Here is a 19,378-nt window from a genome sequence, read left to right as displayed (position 1 = left end):
ACGTGCGTTGTGGACGGAGCCTACTGGATCGGTGTATTGCTGTGAACTATTTCTATGCCATGAATACCGCAACTAAGCTGATTTTTCCATAAAATTTACAATTAATTTTGTTACCTTGTTCACTTCAGACGTAAAGCTGTTTGTTATAGCTTGGTGAAGGTAAATACTGTTCGGATCACGCTGACCGTTACTGACTTGAACCACCAGCCAGATGAAGAGCAACTGACCAAGTAAAGACTTGACGACGGAGTACATCTTACTATCCATTTGTTTCCTCTCTCTCGCCAGCTCCACGGCACTCTCAGTAGGCGGGCAGTAGAAGTGAGAGTCTCGCTGTCTGTTAGCGTGGAAACTTTTGGTGTCGACGTTAGTCTTGCTTGCTTGTTGATTGTCTGGAGGTAAGTAAAGATAGTGTAACGATAGTGTAATGATAAGGAAATGATAGTGTGTTTTAGGGTGTCATGGCCGAGTGGTTTAGAGCATCATTTAGAGCATTCAATTCATGTAATTACTCAAACTTGCTCAGCACAGACAACTTTTGCTCAGTAAAGATTTTTAACCAGCCATCCATTACTAGAACGGGTACCCCAGTCATTTCTTGCTGTGCCAAGAAATCTGCCAAGCAGAATGTTGTAAAAAGTAATGTAAAAGTAATGTGAAAGGAAAGAACAATGTCAGAGTTTGGAGCACTAGGTGGCAGCTCACATAACCAGTAAATTTTCATTGTTTATAGATCTAAATATGCCTACAATTCCCGAGAATAATTAGTCTTGTCTCGTCTTACCTGTGTAACTCTTCATCTGCCTGAAGAACCTGGCCCCGATGTCATCATATTCAGAACCCTTGATGACGATAGCGTAGAAAGCTGCTATAGCAATGACATTAAACGGTTGAATGACAAAGATGCTCTGAAACATTGACATGAACATAGCAATCACCCACTCGATAGACTTCGCCTTCCCGAAGGTCAGGCCATAGAGAATGATCAGGTAAGCGGCGAAGAGACTCGAAAACACGGCAAGAAACCATCCTACGTAGGTGCACCACCAGGGGAGGCGACCCTTCACCACAAACAGCTTCTGTACTTCATCCGTAGGCTCCTCCTCCTCGGAACTTGAACCGTCTCTCTCTTCCTCCCAACCGTGGAGAGACAAGACCAGTTTGAACTTCCTCAACGCCCTCCTGCGGTCCTCTTCGCTTTTGAAGAGATTCGGATTGGGATTATGCAGCTGTTCGTACAGCAGCCCTAAACGAGTGCTCAGGTACTCCTGGTAGTTTGTGTAGGTGGCGGATTCGTTTGAAGTGGGCGATGAGATTGAGATACTGATGCTGCTGGTGTTGTGGCCGCTCAGGTCGGATGGAGAGGATTGTTGTCTTGGGAATGATGCTTCGCTGGATGCACTGAAGTTTCTGTTTGTGTTCTGGTTCCTGCACGGTTCTGGAGTAAGTTCCGTTATGTAGTGTGACAGAATGCCCTGGTCGCATTCTGGCAACAACTCAAGTCTGAAATGCTCTTGCTTTGGAACACTCTCTTGGACGACGGGAACTTTAATCGTCCTTGTCTTCTGTTTTCTTTCGGGGGGGTTATTGTTGTTGGCTGATGTTTGAGAAGACTCATGACTTGTGTTTTTGAAGTTGGTGCGTGTACTGCGCAGATAGACATACTCAGCATGCATGTCGATGTACTCTTCATACGCTTTATCACCAGCAAAGAGCTCCCTTTCCGGAAGGGTGCTATGACTCACGGCCGAGTTGTTGTCACCACGTCCAGGATTTAAGGTTATCGTCAACTCAGAAGGAGACTCGGGAGCTAGTGAATAGCCAATATTTGAGCTTGATGAAATTGAAGGAGTACCAGGTATATCCAAAGGAGCAGCTTGAAGCTGGGAATTCTTTTCAGCTTCTTCAATTTTGGAAGATGGTTGTTCGGCTTGACTCGAACGTTCGCGAAGGCCAGTTGAATCCGCATGAACCACAGTCTCATCTTCCTCATTCATGGCCACAATCTCAACCTCTTCTTTACTCCTCGGCCTAGTGTTCCTGAAGATCTGCACAATGACAAAGTTGATTGGAAAGGCTAACAGGCAGCTCTCAACTGTGATCAAAACTGTGTTCATCGAAATACTCATCACCCCGAAGTTAAGGGTGGTATCCTCTATTCCTTCTTCGGCCTTAAAGAACATGATGTTCATGAGCATCGTCGACATGAGGAGCGACCAGCAACAGGCGAGACGTTGGAGCCGCGTGAAGGAGCTTCGTGGTGGTCTGGACAGCACAGAGAACCACAGATGGTTGTCCTTCATGTCGCGGGCGCTCTTGGTGAAGAAGAGGTAGTGGAAACCCTTCAGGTCATCAGGGGCCGCCACTTTGAAGGTCTTGTCGATTTCGCCGTTGGATGCATCGACGGCGATCCAGGTATGGGCGAGGAAGTACCACCAGCGGTCTTTCTCTAAATCGTGGACCAAGATTCGGCTGAGATACCTGCAACAAAGAGTCAAAATTAATGCTAAGTTTAAATGTATGAACAAAAAATCAAGTTTTTTTCCGTAAAAATTGTGCTGCTTGTTTATGGTTTAGATGAACATCTAAAGCTGTTTCTCAGTTATTGATAAAAATGAATATTTTAAGGTGGATTTTTTAAGATATGGGTAGACAATGTGAAGGATTGGACGGGAGTATCGTAGCTGGGTGCAAATGTTGAGGACCACTGAAGATCCAGAGTTGTGGAGGAAGTGTGTTGTGGCCGCCATCTCTTAGCCCCTTCAGCCTAACGCCCAGGTCAAAACTCCAGTTGAACCTAGTTAACTGGGGTCAACTGGTTCAACTGGATAGTGACCAAACTCGTCCATTTTCCATATTAACCAACTGGTTTGGACTAGGTTTAACTGTGTTCAACTAGGTTGAAATTTTAAACCAGTTGGTCTCTGTCCATTTTCCATATTAAACCAACTGGTTTTAACTGTGTTTAACTAGTTTATCAACTGGTTTCAACTAGTTCCAGTTAAACCCAGTTTAACTAGGTTCAGCTGGAATTTCGACCTGGGCAGCTACGGGGACCGGGATAGAGTAGAGTCAAGAGTACAGTGTCCCTGTTATTATTTGTTGTTGGTCAGCCTTTACACACCAATCCCCCCTTTGTGTATCACTTTGTCTCCTCCGAAAAAGTAATTCTCCTGCCAAGTATTTATATTGAAAGCCACTTGGAAAATAATATCCGATTATATTTATTGATCTTACCAATCAGGACTACTGCCAGCGTTATCATGCCACACCCTGACCGACCGTAGTATCCCAAGTGACTCTTTAGTCATCAGCAGGAAGGAATCGATCCCGCCTCTCTGCAGCACTGGGCTCTCCTTGTCGTCTGTGGCCAGTACATGACGCTCGCTATCGTCCACGATGCCTTGTAGGGTGAGAGTCACTGAAGCTGTCGTGCCAGCTCCTCGACGCATTCCGGTAAAGACCGTCACATGATATCCGTAAGTTGCCAGCGGTTCGTTATCTTCAAGGACAATAAGGCGAGCCTGTTTTCAAGAAGAGAATTTGGTGTTTACTTTTTGTCTTCCCAAATTGGTCTGGCCTCTTTTTGTATTAAATGAGGGTTCTCCATCAAAGCATAGAGAAAAGACCACTGTTGTCCTTTCTCTAAGATCCATATACCCAAATAGCTCAACTTACAATTTCTCTCTATTTTCATTCAATAGTATGTGGTTTATAAATCTAACACTACAATATGTGCAGCTGTGATGGAATCGTAAGTATAAATTTAAGATTTAAAAAAAATTGTTTAGTACAGTGGGATTTAAACATGTGACCTTCAGATTAGCGTGCCAGTGCTCTACCAACTGAGATATCTAGCCCTATGTTTGCGGTCTGTTGATCTCCCTACTTTGTCAATATCTTTGTTTGGGGATGCCTGTCAGATTGGCTTATGACGATCAGTTCATTTCATTGTATTTTTTGTTGTTGTGAAAATGACAATTTTAATCCTACAAACAAAACAGTTCGAACCTTCTCTTTCTCCAAACGATCCCTCCTATGCGCCCACACAGCGCCGAGACCAAAGATAACAAACACCACAGCAACAGTTATGACAGTTATTGGATTCTCAGCCACATTTGCGAAGAGACTGAAGTCTGTCAGATCCACAGCATTGGGCATGACTAAGAAACTTGACGCGAAGGATGTAAGATGACTGCACAGACAGTGAGTCTTGGCTGTGGATGTTAAGGGTCCAACCTGGGAATAGAAAATGTATATTAAGAGACAATCATACCAATTAGATTTGGATGTTAACGGGTCAACCTGGAAGGAGATGGGAAATAATTTGTGAGCCGTCATACAAACTCTGAAGAAAATGTAAAACATTATAGTTTTGAAGTGTTTATTCCAATCAGATTTGTATGAAGTTATTCTTTGACGGTATTCAGGAAGCTCCATTGTGATTAAAAAAAATTTTTTGGGGGGGAGCAAAAAAACAGCATGTATATTATTTGAAGGAAGAGTATACCTTTGTAATTACTCATATAAACTTACTTGGTAAGAAGCACTGCAGCTGTTCATAATGTAGGTCATGTTGAGAAATGATTCGCTTTAAGGAATGTGGTTTTAGAGAGAAGGATTCAAAAACAGTTCAATCTGAGAAACGTTTCTGCGTGAAAAGTTCCTCAGTTTGTGTATTCAATATACTGATTTTTCTTCCCGCGTTGACATTACCAAATGGTCATCTTCTCTTCATTACTTTGATAGCTAGGACAGTTTCCTCGTATAAAATCCGTCTCGCATAAAATTTGCAAAAAAGTAAATTGTCACCTTACAACCGTCGCCTAGCCATTCTTCTGTAGCCTCATCCCAGTACAGACATTGGGAACCAAACGCATACACCAAGAGATGTAGATTCCTTACATCCACACCATCCCCTCCGTCCACCGTCACAAAATACGCCCCTGTTTCAGAGATCTTCTCACTTGGTATGACCCAAATATAAGGGTCAAAGGTCATATTGGTTGTATTCCAATTCAGTTGGTTTTCCACTGGATTTGAAGGCAGAATTGTTGATGCGTCGAATGGTGTGTTTGTGTTGTTTGGTGGAGAATCATAGTACAGGCTTAAATTTAAAGCCGGTGCTTCAATTGAGTCAAACGATTGGTTGAATGCAACTGTGATGATGGCGGAAGAATTTTCATTGGTCACATTTAAAGAGTAGAGGAGCTGATTGGTCAGCTGGTTGAAAGACGCACGGAGAAGCGTAGGTTTTATGTCGTCGCCATTTATCACCATCATTTCAACGGCCTCGGGTAGGGTCTGAACGGCGATGTCTGATTGGTCAATGCCATGTCCAAGCTTGAGGCTGGTCACATGACTTGTCACTCTGTTGCTGCTCTCCGACCATGTAAAAGGGTTGTGTTGAAAATGATGGATCTACGGTATAAAAAGCTTTTATCAGTGATAGATTTCAGATTTGATTTTTTGGGTTTAAACATTTCCTACACAAATTAATTAATATAAGTAATCACACGTTGGACTGTATTATGCCAAACTCTTTCAATAAAAGAAATATACCACAGGAGACTGTGGAGACTTTTAAGTCCACAGAACGGAAGAAACCCATGTACTCAATGGTAGCCTAGAAAGTATTATATTTGTGGTAGTCTATGGTACCTCAGGGTTTTTTAGGGACTAGCTTGTCACTTCATTGGGTCCTCAGCTTTTTCACTTGTCTTTTTTTAAACAAAGGTGATTTGGCAGACTGAACTAGCCAGCCGGACCACTTGGAGTGTAATTTGACAGGTCCACAAGTGTTTTAAGTGGCATTTTGGCCAGTGGACCACGGTTAAGGTAGAACACTGCCTGTATGTAGGAGGGTCAAGTAAGTGCTCTCATTTAAAGCCAATTCTGTACCAGTCTTTGTTTTACAACAAACCAAAATTTATGTAATACTTACCTGTGTATCAATGACTTCATCATATGATGACCCATGCTGATCAATTGCTGTACTCAATCCCACAGGCAACTTGAAAATCACATCAGAGTTTTCTGTCTGGAGCATCAAACCATCCAAATCATGTTTCTCCTGTCGCTGCAGGATGATGGAGAGGGACTCTGTCTGGAGAACGGTCGGCTGCTCACCCGGTACTTTGTTTAAGAAAATAGCAGCCTGGACGTCGTCAAGAGCGTGGAGAGATGCCAAGGTGATGTTACGAGCCTAGAAGAAAAAACATGCCGAGAAGGTAAGATGATTTGAGGTTGAACAAAGACAAGTTTACTAGAGCAGGATTTGAACCAACAGCCTACGGACTCATGTGCTGGCACTCTACCAACTGAGCTACATATATAGCTTGTTTTGGCACGCTCAAAATATTCAATAAGGTTGGGGAGACTATTATTTGTGTGTTTACATCTTACTCGGCAGCCGATTTTGGGGGAATGGGGTCGACTTTAAGATCTAAAAACATTTTTTATTTTTTATTTTTTATTTTTACCTACCTGTGAAATTCATAAATGAAATGAAATGAAATGAAAATCTCTTAGATTATATAATTAAACATCAATAATACAGAACTGATTTTTTATTATTTTTATTTCTGATTGACGTTGTACTATTAAAAGTATCAAATCACCTGCTGTTTAGTTTCCAATTCTTGCTCCGATAACTGTGAACTTTCTGAGGTGTTTTGACCCTGGGTGATGGCTGTAGAACTCATGACATTTGACAATCCAGACACGATAAACCTGATGTGAGAGGATCAAATCAGAAATGTGAAAAATTGCTTACTTTACAATGTACATTTTGTTCCTTGTTCTGGCGGAGCGGTCTAGTTCACCGGACCCAAGCTCTGGTGTTGTCAGCAGCAGAGTAAGGGTTCAAAGCACGGTCATGACACTTGCGCACTTGAACAAGGCACATAACCCTAATTTATCCTTAAAAAATGTGGAAGGTACATGTAGTGCATTCTTCTCCACCAGCCAGGCACCTAGTGGATGATACCCATGGCAACATCCTTGCCAGTTGTAAAGGGGTTAACCCTTCAGCTTCAGCACTAGGTGACAGCACCCCCACCTTTAAGTGGCCTGTAGCAGATTTCACAAGATGCTAGGATTTATCCTATCCTGAGTTGGATGGGTTCAATGTGACCTAACATTTTTTGATACAGAAGTAAACTCGCTCTAAGTCCTAAGATTAATCCTAAGTTTAGGAAGAGTTTGGTGAAATTGACGGCTGCCGGCCTTGTGGTATTATCTCTTGTACAAAAGTAAATTATTTTTTTTAGACTCAATCCACAAGGGAAAGTGTCTTTCAGATTCTGTCATTGAAATTGTTCAACAATTTTACTTTCTGTAGGTTATGGATCTTACTTAGCTGCTCCTTCAACTGCCTCTCCGCCTACTCCCATATCAGACTGCTGCTTTAAGATGGTACTCATGCTCTGGATTGCCTTGGTGGTCGACACCTGGAGATTCAAGTGGTAAGTACAATGGAATTGAAACAATGTCCGAGGGCAAAGCCCGGTTCATACTTCCTGCGATACCAATTTTGACAACACAAACTCGCAACAAATAATTCGGTTGACTTGTGCTGCACTCCTGCGAAACCTTTTCTGCGAAAACATCCCTGTGACGTAAAAATTTGTATCGCGTTAGCAAGAAGTATTAACCAGGCTTTACACGTTTTCTTGAACAAGTTGAGCTTGAATTGTAGTAATAATCTTCACCGAGTCCAAGTTGAATGTATTGGGTCTATGGATTGACAAATTAAAGAGGGACTCAAGATTAAACTTCAGTTTTCCGATAAACTAGTTTTCTAATAGATAAAGTTCTTATAAAAATGGAAATAAATTACAAGTTTCAAAAGTTAACCAAAACTTTTATACCTGAGCTTGTGGTGATATCTCCTCTACCTCGCTAGTAATCTGGGAAATAGCCGATGATGTCAACTGTATGGATTCCAGGCTATTGACTTCAACCTGGCTCAGCATGTTGAGCAGAGACTCTCTTGCCTACACAAAATAGAACCAATTGGGAAATGAAAGGCAGAGTGGTTTAGAGCATCGAATTCAAGTTCAGGGCCCAATTTTATGGCTCTGCTTACCGCCGAAGCCTGCGCTTACGATTGCGATTCCCCGCTTGCGTGCAAGTGCCGAATTTCTGCGCTAACCTTGTAACGCACGCGCAGAAGCCAAAATTCGCCGCTAACCCTTGAAATACACTTGTCACAAGCACTGAATTCCCTGCTTCCGTAAGCGCTGATTCTGTGCTTATGGTAAGCAGAGCCATCAAATTGGGCCCTGATGGTTGAGCCATTTGAGTGTTGGTTCGATCCTGGCTAAACATTTGCGCCCTTGAGCAAGATGCTTTACTATAATTGCTTCTCTCACCCAGGGGGGAATAAATGGCCACCTGCGAGGGTAGAGGTTGATATTGTGTCTAAAAAAGCAGCACAGGCCGTATACTCACTAGGGAGCTAAGAGAAATTAATGGATTGTTTTTGGCCCAATGACCAGGGAAATAATGTGCGCATTGATACATTATTAAAAAATGTGCCATATAAGAACTAGTTATTGTAATTATCAGTAATTTTAAGTATTGAAGTTCTATTAGCTTGGTTTTTGCCCATATAAACCGATAAGTGTCAGCACTGTGTACTCAGTACTTACCCGAGTTCTGTGAAAAAAATCACAAGCATATTACTCAGGTTGGATTCGAACTCATGACCTTTGCAATTCTAGTGCCATGTCATACCATATACGAAGACCACCGAGATTGCCCGGTGTATATGGGTAAAAACCCAAAATTTAACATCTGTTATATTGAAGTATTCCAATCAGACCAACCTCCACTCGCTGTTGTTTCTTCTCAACCATGGTCCCCTCATCATCCCCATCCTTCTCTGCCTCTACATTCAGCATAGAGCTGACAGTGTTGATGACTTGTGTAGCTGATTGGTAGTAACCCTCATCTAGTAGTTGATTCAACTGCGAATCTTCATCCGAGGTCAGTTGAAGAGCGAGCTCCTCGATGTCCACTTCCTCTTCAGATTCCCAGACCTAATAGTCAGGGATGAGAAACGTCAGACTTTTTTTGTGAATTCAGACTTTTTAAAGTTAGCCTGAAGAAGATAATCGGGGCTGTAAATGTTCTGAATATAGCCCACTTCTGGTGGCTCGCAGGCCCAAGAGAATATAGATGTGCACTAGTGACTAAATTTGGAACTTGGCAAACTGCTACACACCAAGCTGCCAAAAGCCAATCTCTCAGTCACATACCAACATCGGTTTTATGTCTATGATTATGAATTTCAGTAACTAGACAACAATACTTATTCTAGTCATTGTGAAATCAGCGGTTAGCTTGGTAGGATCTGAACCCACAACCTTGTGGCTGCAAGTCCTGCAGTCTAACCACTAGAACACGGTGACCACATGTTTTCTAAGGGTTCTGTCGTCAATTTCACAAAACTCTTCCTAGCTTAAGACTAATCTTAGGACTTAGGACGAGTCCCAACCCTGCACTGTAGCATCCAGACCTTAAGATTAATCCTAAGTCAGGACAAGTTACTTGTCCTAACTCGAGATAAGATGAGTCCTAACTCTTTGTGAAATCGACCCCTGCAGCTGAACTGTTTAACTCGTTTAGCAATTAAACAATTAAAATAGCACTTTTAGTTTCCATATTCTGTAAGAGCCTTGACATTTTGCCCAGATGTGTTGAAAGTGCACTTACCACAGCAAAGAGGGACGTCTGTACACTAGAACCCAGCGAGTCAGTGACATGTATTTTGATCTCTACTCTGAAGTCACGACTGGACAAACCAACTGGAAGGAAAGTTGCAGGGATATTTGGATCTACTCCATAAAAAAGAAAGCTACCTGGAAGTAAACACAGAATTTAAGAACGGGATAATTCAAATTTTGCATTCCACCGAAAGAGCACTATCTCATCCCAGAGACATGCTGTTGCTAATTTATAAAAAAAAAAATTGCATCCCCTTAAGGTCATGATCCCCTGGCTGCTGCTTCCTATGTTGTGATCCCTGGCTAATACAGCAGCTAATGGTTATATGGCTTCTGACCGGCATCCATAAAACAAAGTATTGACTAAACAGGGCTGGATAGCTAAGTTGATACAGAGGTTTTTTGATTCAAGTCCCACTCTAGTAAATTTGTCTTTGTTCAAAACCTTTACTATTTCAAACTTCCCCAGTCAGTTTATTACTTGATTCCAATTTAGTACAGTATTTTATTCCAAAAGTAGTATAATGTTACCCTGTGTCTTAGAATGACGTATTTTTTCTTTGAATTATTCTTCTTTATTGCTAGACCAACCTTGTTGAGATGAGTCGCTGAGTGAGCTAACCCCGGCCGACCTCTCTGCTCCGGTGACAGCATTTGCCGTGTAGGTCAGTGGTGTATGGATGTCCTCGAAGCCTGAACACTCAATGGAGAACTGAGTGACCAGGACCACCCCCTCAGATGGAGTGATAGAGCAGTGGCCGAGGGTTGGTGGCGAGTTGGTCCTGAAGGTGTACTCGGCAAAGTTCGTGGAACCGCTCTTGCTCGAGACTAAAGAAAGGTATGTCAGTTTATAAATGTCTCTCACCTGGGCCCAATTTCATAGAGCTGCTTAAACACAACAAGAAGCTAAGCATAACGGAATTATGCTTACCATAATATGGTTACCAGAAAAACTACAATGTTGCTTGTACAATCTATGACTGGTATCCTGCTCATACCTGCTAAGCAGAAATTTGTTAAGCAGTTTTTGTGCTTAAGCAGTTCTATGAATTCTATGAAATTGGGCCCAGGGCACAATTTCACAAAGAGTTGAGATTTTACTGTGAATCACTCTTAATTGCTTATCAAATTGTGATGGCTTAATACAAGTCACTGTGAAAAGATGACTTATAGGGCCTAGAGCTTTGTGAAATTGAGCCAAGGCAGTTTAAAATTATTTTAGGAATATATTATAGATTTAGAGACCAACCAAATGAATTGCTCAGTGTTTTTTTTTTTTTTGCAGAATTTTGTAAAAGGTTATTCGATGGGTTTTGCTGTCAAACATACAAATGATTCCCTTACTTTGTTGACGCAATATGTAGGTCTCGTCATGAGATCCAGCAAATACTCCTGCTTGGATGGCAAGGTACGGGTAATACGGTCCAGTGGTTGTGTCTTTAGACCAATCCAGTGTCTGCCTCGTATTCGATGTATTTCCTGGTAGTAGTGTCCACTCAAAGCTGGGCTGTGTTGTGGCTGTGCAGTCAGTGCATTTCCCTGACAGGACCAGCCGGGCCGACGGGTTGAGTTGTGAGCCGCAGTTCATCAGACACCTTGGACAGGGAAATTTTAAATCTTGTTATCAGAGGAAGATTTTGTTTCAATATATGTGATGTGATCGAGCAAAATGAATCATTTGTCGACTAAGGTCATTTTAATATCGTGATACATTTGAAAAGAGCATAGTCTATGTTTTAATGCCACTAAAAACCCTTGTTGATACCTCTTTGGTTTAAACGTTGCGAAAGTAGAAACTCTAAGAAATATGAGAGAATGAAACTGAGGAAATGAGTTAAAAGTCAAGTTGGTTATTTTTAACCCCTTTTTGATGTTGAAGGAAGTTGCCAATATGATTTAAGATATGATTTGGCATTTGAATTTACAAAAACAAATATTTTTGAAAAATTTACCTGTTGGCCTGTTATTGCTTGTTATTGCTGTCAGTCGCATCATATAATCTGAAAAATTTGTTATCAGTTAATGTCAACCCTCTACTCTGTTCGGTTGACATTATTTTTCTGTAATCATTGCACTTTAGAAATACTGAATTAAATATAATAATATAATATTTGAGTTTATATAGCGCTTTTTCACTCCCGAATGGGTGTCTCAAAGCGCTTCAAATTATTACCCCTGGTCACTGGGCCTTAATTCACTCCTTAAACCATCTCAGCTCCCTGGGGAATATACAGCCTCGTGCAACAAATGCGCTACTCGGCTAAATCAATCACAATAACCATCTCTGCCCTCACAGGTCCCCATTTACCCCTGGGTGGAGAGAAGCAATAATAGTTAAGTGTCTTGCTCAGGGACACAAGTGTCACGACCGGGATTCGAACCCACACACTGCTGAACAGAATCAGCAGAGCTTGACCGCTCTTAACCGCTCGGCCACGACACCCCATTATACCAATTGGAAATCCAAACACTAAGGAGAAAACTACATAGATGCCACGAACGTTATTTAAAATTACCTCAGAACAAGAGTTGGTGGGTCACCCGGTAGAATTGTAATTCTCTGCTCTGCACTTCTGCTTTCACGATCAGACTTTGACAACATCAAGAGAAAGACGTAGCTTTGGTTCCCTGCAAGAGTCTGGGCTGAGATGGTTAGTGACCTGACACTATCATTAGAAAGCAGGAAGCCTGTCCCAAAGCAGCCACCTGAAATTCAAAGAAGGACAGTGCATACGTTAAGAAACTGTATTAGAGTTCATTGGGTGCGTTCGTTTAGCTTCCCTTGGTCATCCCCGGTCTGCCCCGGTGCGTTCGAATAGCTTTTGACGTCATTCCAGGGGCTCACCCAGGTCAACCCCCCAGTGCCCTGCTTGTGGAGTGGGTCACTTGGGGGCTGGCCTCAGGTAAACGACGTCACTACGAGAGCGGTGAGTGGTCGTTCGTTTAGCTCTTGTCAGGGGCTCACCCGAGTGAGCATCGCGGGGTAGACCTAGGGAAGCTAAACGAACGCACCCTTAGTTTCACCTTTCTTTTCGCTGCATGCTTTCCGACTCTCTCTCTCTCTCTCCATTCATGTATTTCCATTTGATTGCTTCTGTTACACTTATCTATTTGTTCATGGGTGTTGTGTTGGCCTTCGAGAAAGACTCTGCGAGGGTTGATTATCGTGACACTTGTGTCCCTGAGCAAGACACTTCACTTTAATTGCTTCTCTCCACGCAGGGGGTAAATGAGGATGTTGGTTGTTTTAGACCGAGAGCTTACCTGTTGTTTGTAGATTAGGACTATCAGTCATGTTAGCAGGGAAGGATGTATTTTCCTGGTGGCAGTACCAGGTATATATCAGATCATCATGTGACTCTCCAAGTATCACATCAGGATCGTAGGAGTCAGAAGCATCAAGGGTGATATTAGAATGCCAGCCTGTCAGAAAATAATGGAAAAGTCTGTTACGGGGTGTCATGGCTAAGCTGTTTAGAGCATCAAATTCTAGTTCTGGTGGTTTAGTCATCAGCAGAGTGTGGGTTTCGAACTTGGTCATGACACTTGTGTCCTTGAGCGAGATATTTTACTACAATTGCTTCTCTTCGCCAGGGGGTATTAACAGGTACCTGTGACTGTAGAGGTTGCTATTGTATTTGAAAAAGCCTTCTGAGCACCACAGCAGCTCAGGGTTGTATACATTATTCCAAAAGGAGCTGAGAAAGATTAAACGAAGGGCATTGGTCCAATGACTAGGGCAGTTATGTATGTTATTCTTGTAAAATGCGCTACATAAAAACTAGTTCGTATTACTATTATAAGAGGACCCCCTTTGCGTAAGAAATATTTCCTGTCTGATAAGATGGGGTAGGTCGGATAATGGAGCTCACCAATCGCCAATGATGACCCTCCTCTGATTCTAGCCACGAGATCAGACGCGACAACCTCGATGTAACTATGAGCCGTACTCTCCATACTAGCGTCTCCTTCATCCTTCATCACAACAGTAACAGTCAAACGAACGATGTACATGCCATAACCAAGTGTATACTGCGGGATATAAACATCAGCTGCGTCTGTTCTTAAGCGGGGGGGTAGAACGACCTGATTGGAGGAGCTAGGTACGGTGAATAGACTCTCTATCTTATAGATCGACCATTGGAAGCTGGTTCTCTTAGCTCTCCAGCAGTCGATGCTAACCGTCGCCCCAAAAATCAATGCTTGGCTAGGGCTGTACTTCTTGGCCTGGTAGTAGTTACTCCCACCGTCTTGAATGTAAATGTCTGGTATCTTACATGGGTGAATGTTATTTTCAATATGGACGTAAGTTATGGAGACCCATTCCATGGCTGCGTTGGAGCCTGTGAGTCTTGGGGCGTAGACCCCTTCTGCGGCATAGGTGTGGTTCAGGATGGCAACGTAGGACTTCAGTGGGTCAGATGGTAAAGCTAGGTTACTTGGGATGAATCTCATCACAGTGTCGTCTCGTCGAGGTTCAGGTATGGCTTCAGAGAGCCCATCACCATAGTCGATGCTGAACGTTGGATTCAAGCCAAGTTTCTGTACAATCACCACAAAGGTCGTGACCTCCCCTTCAACTCCAGGGCTGTTACTGATCAGGTATTGGCCGACAATAGCATTAACGGCAGTTATAGTTTCCTCTTGTGTTGTGTAATGAGAGTACGCATTACTGGCAGATGCTGAAATCGTAAACGTCCCGTTGGTCGGAAACTGATAGTATAGAACTGGACCCGTGGTGTTGCGTTGGTACCGGTCACCATTGTTTGCCATAGTCCAGACTACATGCTGCGGGATACCAGTGCCTCTCACCTCCAATGCATATTCATTTTCGACCACAACTGGATAAGAAAATGGTGGTTCCTGCCAAAACCAGTCATTGTCAATGCTTGGAAAGTAGATACCACCTGACAAAAATATCAATGAAAAAGAAGGTGTATATGAAATCGAAAATAGTGTCTGGTAAAGTATTCATCAAATGTTTTTTAATGTTTTAAATGAGTAGCAAAACACAATTAGTCTGAGGAGAAGAAAGGGTTCAAGCTCTCTGCCTCCTGTCTCATACAAAACTTTGAGAAATGAGAATTGAGAAAGTTTTTCAGCTCGACATCATCTCGGTCAGCCCCAAGTGACCCGCTCCACAAGCAGGTTACTTGGGGGCTGACTCGGGTGAGCCCCAAGAAATATGTCAAAGGTATTCAAATGCAGCGGGGGAGAGGACCTGGGTCAACCTGTGGAAGGTAATCAAATGCACCCATAGTTTTCATGGCACTCAGGTATGAAATTTTCAATTTGGATTTGGATGTGGATATATTCTCAATGTTCTCTACTACAACCAGACAGTAAGATAGAAGACAATGAAGAAGTATCAATTTTAGATGTGGGAGGAAAACCAAAGAGAATTCTTCCAGGGAAAACACACGCAGTCAATTGGGGACTGAAAACCCAATCCACATAGTGCCCCTGGTGGGATTCGAATCAAGGTCCAAGGGGATGGAAGGCGATGCAAGACACCAGCCTAACCTGCTGTCCCTTAACAAACATTGTCCCATGTAAAACTTACTGTTATGACTCAGACCGATTGCCAGATAGGTGATAGGCACCAACACAGCCACTGTTGTTTCATTCGTGACCGAGCTGAGGTCGTTGTAGACGGTTATCCTAGCGTTGTAGACATTTGGTGAAGTGTAGGTGTGGGAGGTTGTTATCAGATCGTCAGACTGAGTACCATACCGATAATCCCTTTTCCGCAAGCGGGCATACCAAGGATCGGGGCTCTGCACACTGGAGTTTTCTGCAGAAAGAGTTTGCCACATTTTTGTCAAGCTACACTCAAAGTGAAGAAAATAAACCCATCTAATTTGGGCCCAATTTCATAGAACTGCTTTAAGCACAAAAAGTTCCTTAGCACAAGAAAACTGTACTTAACAGAATAAGGTTACCAGCCCAGTACCATGTCTCATGTACAATCCACGACTGGTATCCTGCTTGTTTCTGCTTAGCAGGAAATTGTTAAGCACTATTTTCTGCTTGAGCAGCTCTATGGAAATGGGCCCTGGGCCAAATTTCAAAGAACTGTTTAAGCACAATAAGTAGCTAAGCAGAAGAAAATTTGACTTACCAGAATAGGGTTACCAGCCGAAATAGCATGTCACATGTGCAACATGTCACTGGTATCCTACTTTCTTATGCTTAGCACTATTTTCTGCTTTAAAAGCGACTCTATTAAGTTGGGGCCAGACGTGTACTGGCTTATATCAAAGTTAGCTTTTGAAATAAGTTTTTATCCTCAAATAAAATGGACTTCCCAAACTGTTGTAACAATTGTTTCACAAAATTATTGTGTGAAGATGATTTTTCTTATTGAAGTTGAGGCTACTGGAAGCACTTACCGTGATGACCATCTCCAAATTCAATGAAGTATTTCAGACATTTCGGGAGAGGAGAATCCAGTATCTGTGCCGAGAACTGAATAGTATTTTCTGCATCAAAGTTGACTGGACTATTTGATGTCAGGATAACTGATGTGACGGGCAACTGGGTCTTAATATGAATGGTGTCCTCCTCTGAGGATAGATTGTTGTAGACCCGGACTGTGACTTGATAACTTCCAACTGTGTATAAATAAAAAAATAGAGGATACAATTTCTGATGTTTTATGCCCAAAGCAGGACACTTCTTACCTGACTTTAACAGTTGAGATTCCCACAGGAGTGTGGCAAGTGTCAAAAGAACATTGGTATGGTTGTATTATAGTTGTAGAACATGTTTTTTGTTTTTTGCTTTAATCAGATTAAAATACACATTTTTCTCCAAAAAGAACAGCTGGGCGCTTTTTTGTTTGTATTGCCAGCCCAAGGAAGTTGATGAAGAAGTTTTCAATCATTATCCAAGGGTCTAAGGGCCTTGCCACATGAAGCAATTTGGAGGCAACCAAAGGGCCTTTTTGCACAAGGCAACTTTGAGGCAATCAACTCCTGTGCATGCTACAGGACAGGACAACTTTGATAGCACATCGAGTAATTTTTCAAACAATGTCTTGAGATCTCTAAGATGTGCACATCAAAATGTGAATGTTTTTCATCTTTGAGATTGCCTAGAACTGGTAGCCTGTAAATTGCCTCATGTGACATGGCCCTTAGCAGTTATCAATATTATAAAGAAAAACCATTATGGTTTACACTTTTCTAGAAAGCTAAGGCTCCTACACAAGATGACCAAATCAAGTTTGGCCCTTTAGTGCAAATAATCTTACCATCTTGCAAGAATACTGTTATCTGGTCAACATCCAAGGCTGTTTTTCCACTGCGCTCTTTCACCAAACTCCACGTAAAAGTTTCATTGTGTTCTTTCTTCATTGTCCAATTAATCATTGCAGGATAGCCTGACTCGGCCATTACTTCAAGCACGACTTCACTAGCGGGAAGCACAGCACTCTGACTCGCAGACAAGCTGACTTCTGAAACTATGGTCATCAATGTTACCAACTCATCGCAACGTACATTGACACGGTCGCTTGTCACACGCAGTGTTACGTTGTGATGACCAGCTTGAAGCTTGTCTGCCTGATCAGTTATGATCAAACTATCCTCCACGAGATTTGTCGGCGGATTCGGCGTCGCTGCTCTGGCTTCATAGACTATCACATCATCGATGAGTACAGTATACTGAAGATCTGTTGTGTACTCATGTTGGTAGTGGATAACGATATCTGTACCATGTTGATAGAGCTCCTTCTCCGTTGCGCTCGCGTCTGTTATCACACATTGGATTGAGTCTATAATGTGAATGGCGTCCACTTGAGTGCGTTGGTGGATGAAGCCACGTGAAGTCTGACAAGTCGTTAAAATCTAAATTTAAAAAAAAGGTTATTGTCAGACATTCTGTTTTAGCCTTTGAATTTTGCTCTTGAAGGGGCATGACAATTTTCATCTGGGTAGGGGCACTTTTATGAGGAAAGGAATTTGTGTTTGAACTTTGCAAAGGACATCACAGCAAAAAGCACTGGGCTACACAATTGCTGTGGAGCTTGGGGTTATTGCTGTGGGGGCATGTCTACACTGTAGGAACATTTAATCAAACCCAAAACGTTTCAAATGTCTGCTATGCTCATAAGAACCATAACAAGCAAAAGAAAAACTGCTGAGAAGACAAACGGCATCTATTTTTTTATTTTGCAAAATTAAATGATTTTTATACCAATAATTTGTTGTGATTTTTCTTGTAAACAGGTCTGTTTGAATGGATGCATTTCAATCAAGAAATGTTTACTTTATTATGAGAAATGATTAAATATCTTATAATTATTGATTTTTGTTTGCAGAGTTCAGTGTACTTACCGAATAATGACCAGGGTAATCATATAGGTGTGACACCCCCTGTTTTAAATCTTCTGCAGTTGTAAACAGATGTTGTCCATCACCAAAGTCCCAGAAGCAGACTATTTGGCTCTCTCTTGTAAAATCAGTCAAGAAGGCAAACATTACAGGATTTTGGTAGTTGACTTCAGGTGGGGCAGACACCCCAAAAACATCTGGTAGGAAAAAGAAATAAAATAAGATATTAAAACAATCAGAAGGGTGTGTTAGGCAATTGGTTCTGTTTGGTAATTGTCAAAGACCAATGTTCCCACTGGGTGTATGCCATCATAACCATAAAATAACAAGCCTGTGAAAATTTGGGCTCAATTTGTCATCGAAGTTGCGAGAAAATTATGAAAGAAAAAACACCCTTGTTGGATGAATTTGTGTGCTTTCAGATAGGAATAAAAGACTTCTAGCTAGTAGAAGTCTTTTATTATTTTAGTCAGAAATAACCTCTTTTTCAAAAACTACATTACATCAGAGTTCTCTAATGCTCGTTACCAAGTCAGTTTTGAAGTTAATTTGTTTTGAGTAATTACCAAACGTGTACCTTCCCTTTAAGAGCGTAGATCTTTTTTGATGAGTTTCGTTTACTTGTGTACTTCCCTTAATTTCCATGTGGACACCCTGCTCAGGAAATGTTGTCCAAATAATAAATAGACTAATATAAATAAAGTAAAGTGTCAAGGACAACATATGTTTATTTATAATTGTTGTGTGAATTTACTCCTGATGACGTATATTTGTTATTGTTGATTAATGTTCGTTTTTTAAGGTTTTTAATACAATTTTATTTACACACTTTAGTTTCGGTGGAACATGTTTACAGATATTTGTACTGAAAAACATTAACAATATTGGTTGATCAGTATTAAGTAATACTAAAAACATACAATCTGTACTCACTGCAGCAGACTAACTTTGTAATTGCATTGACAAACCGAGGTCTTTACAACTTTACAAAACCAAAAGTGCCCAGCTAATGGAGGCAGCTAAACAAGATTTAAACTTACCGTGTGTTGTTGTGCCAATCACTATTCTGCTCATCATAGAAATAATGCTCATCCAAACAGCATGAAAAATGAAACATCGTTGGGATTGGATAACTTTTGTCTCACTCAAACTTCTCACCATTGTAAATGAAAAACGACAAACAATAAATTTGATTGATCTTTAAACACAAACCATCTAATTCTGTAGATAGTTTGCAACTTTCAGAGTAGACTTTGGAAATAAATCTTTATCAAAGTCGTGCACAGATGATGAAATGCAAAAGGTTTTTCA

At 41.6% G+C, this 19,378-nt stretch overlaps 1 protein-coding gene across 1 annotated transcript in view; it reads right to left on the bottom strand.

Moving 5' to 3' along the window:
* LOC139947926 (polycystin-1-like protein 2) overlaps positions 1-19,378 on the bottom strand; it is a 23,049-nt gene extending 3,671 nt beyond the window's left edge. Inside the window, exons 1-21 of the mRNA XM_071945789.1 lie at positions 19,108-19,378; positions 18,071-18,264; positions 16,987-17,581; positions 16,124-16,345; positions 15,295-15,525; positions 13,604-14,638; positions 12,996-13,154; positions 12,248-12,437; positions 11,076-11,326; positions 10,323-10,559; positions 9,721-9,866; positions 8,832-9,044; positions 7,872-7,997; positions 7,357-7,451; positions 6,621-6,732; positions 5,945-6,205; positions 4,813-5,421; positions 4,012-4,239; positions 3,238-3,524; positions 785-2,481; positions 115-392 (exon numbers count right to left, since the gene is read on the bottom strand). Of these exons, the coding sequence (XP_071801890.1) occupies positions 115-392; positions 785-2,481; positions 3,238-3,524; positions 4,012-4,239; positions 4,813-5,421; positions 5,945-6,205; positions 6,621-6,732; positions 7,357-7,451; positions 7,872-7,997; positions 8,832-9,044; positions 9,721-9,866; positions 10,323-10,559; positions 11,076-11,326; positions 12,248-12,437; positions 12,996-13,154; positions 13,604-14,638; positions 15,295-15,525; positions 16,124-16,345; positions 16,987-17,581; positions 18,071-18,264; positions 19,108-19,228 (7,287 nt within the window). The 5' untranslated portion in view covers positions 19,229-19,378. The remainder of the gene's footprint in view (positions 1-114; positions 393-784; positions 2,482-3,237; positions 3,525-4,011; positions 4,240-4,812; positions 5,422-5,944; positions 6,206-6,620; positions 6,733-7,356; positions 7,452-7,871; positions 7,998-8,831; positions 9,045-9,720; positions 9,867-10,322; positions 10,560-11,075; positions 11,327-12,247; positions 12,438-12,995; positions 13,155-13,603; positions 14,639-15,294; positions 15,526-16,123; positions 16,346-16,986; positions 17,582-18,070; positions 18,265-19,107) is intronic.

This window comes from Asterias amurensis, chromosome 15 (genome assembly GCF_032118995.1).
Source record: "Asterias amurensis chromosome 15, ASM3211899v1".
NCBI classification, from domain to species: domain Eukaryota; kingdom Metazoa; phylum Echinodermata; class Asteroidea; order Forcipulatida; family Asteriidae; genus Asterias; species Asterias amurensis.
Note: the sequence above shows the minus strand (reverse complement) of the source record. Positions and strands in the feature narration are given on the sequence as shown.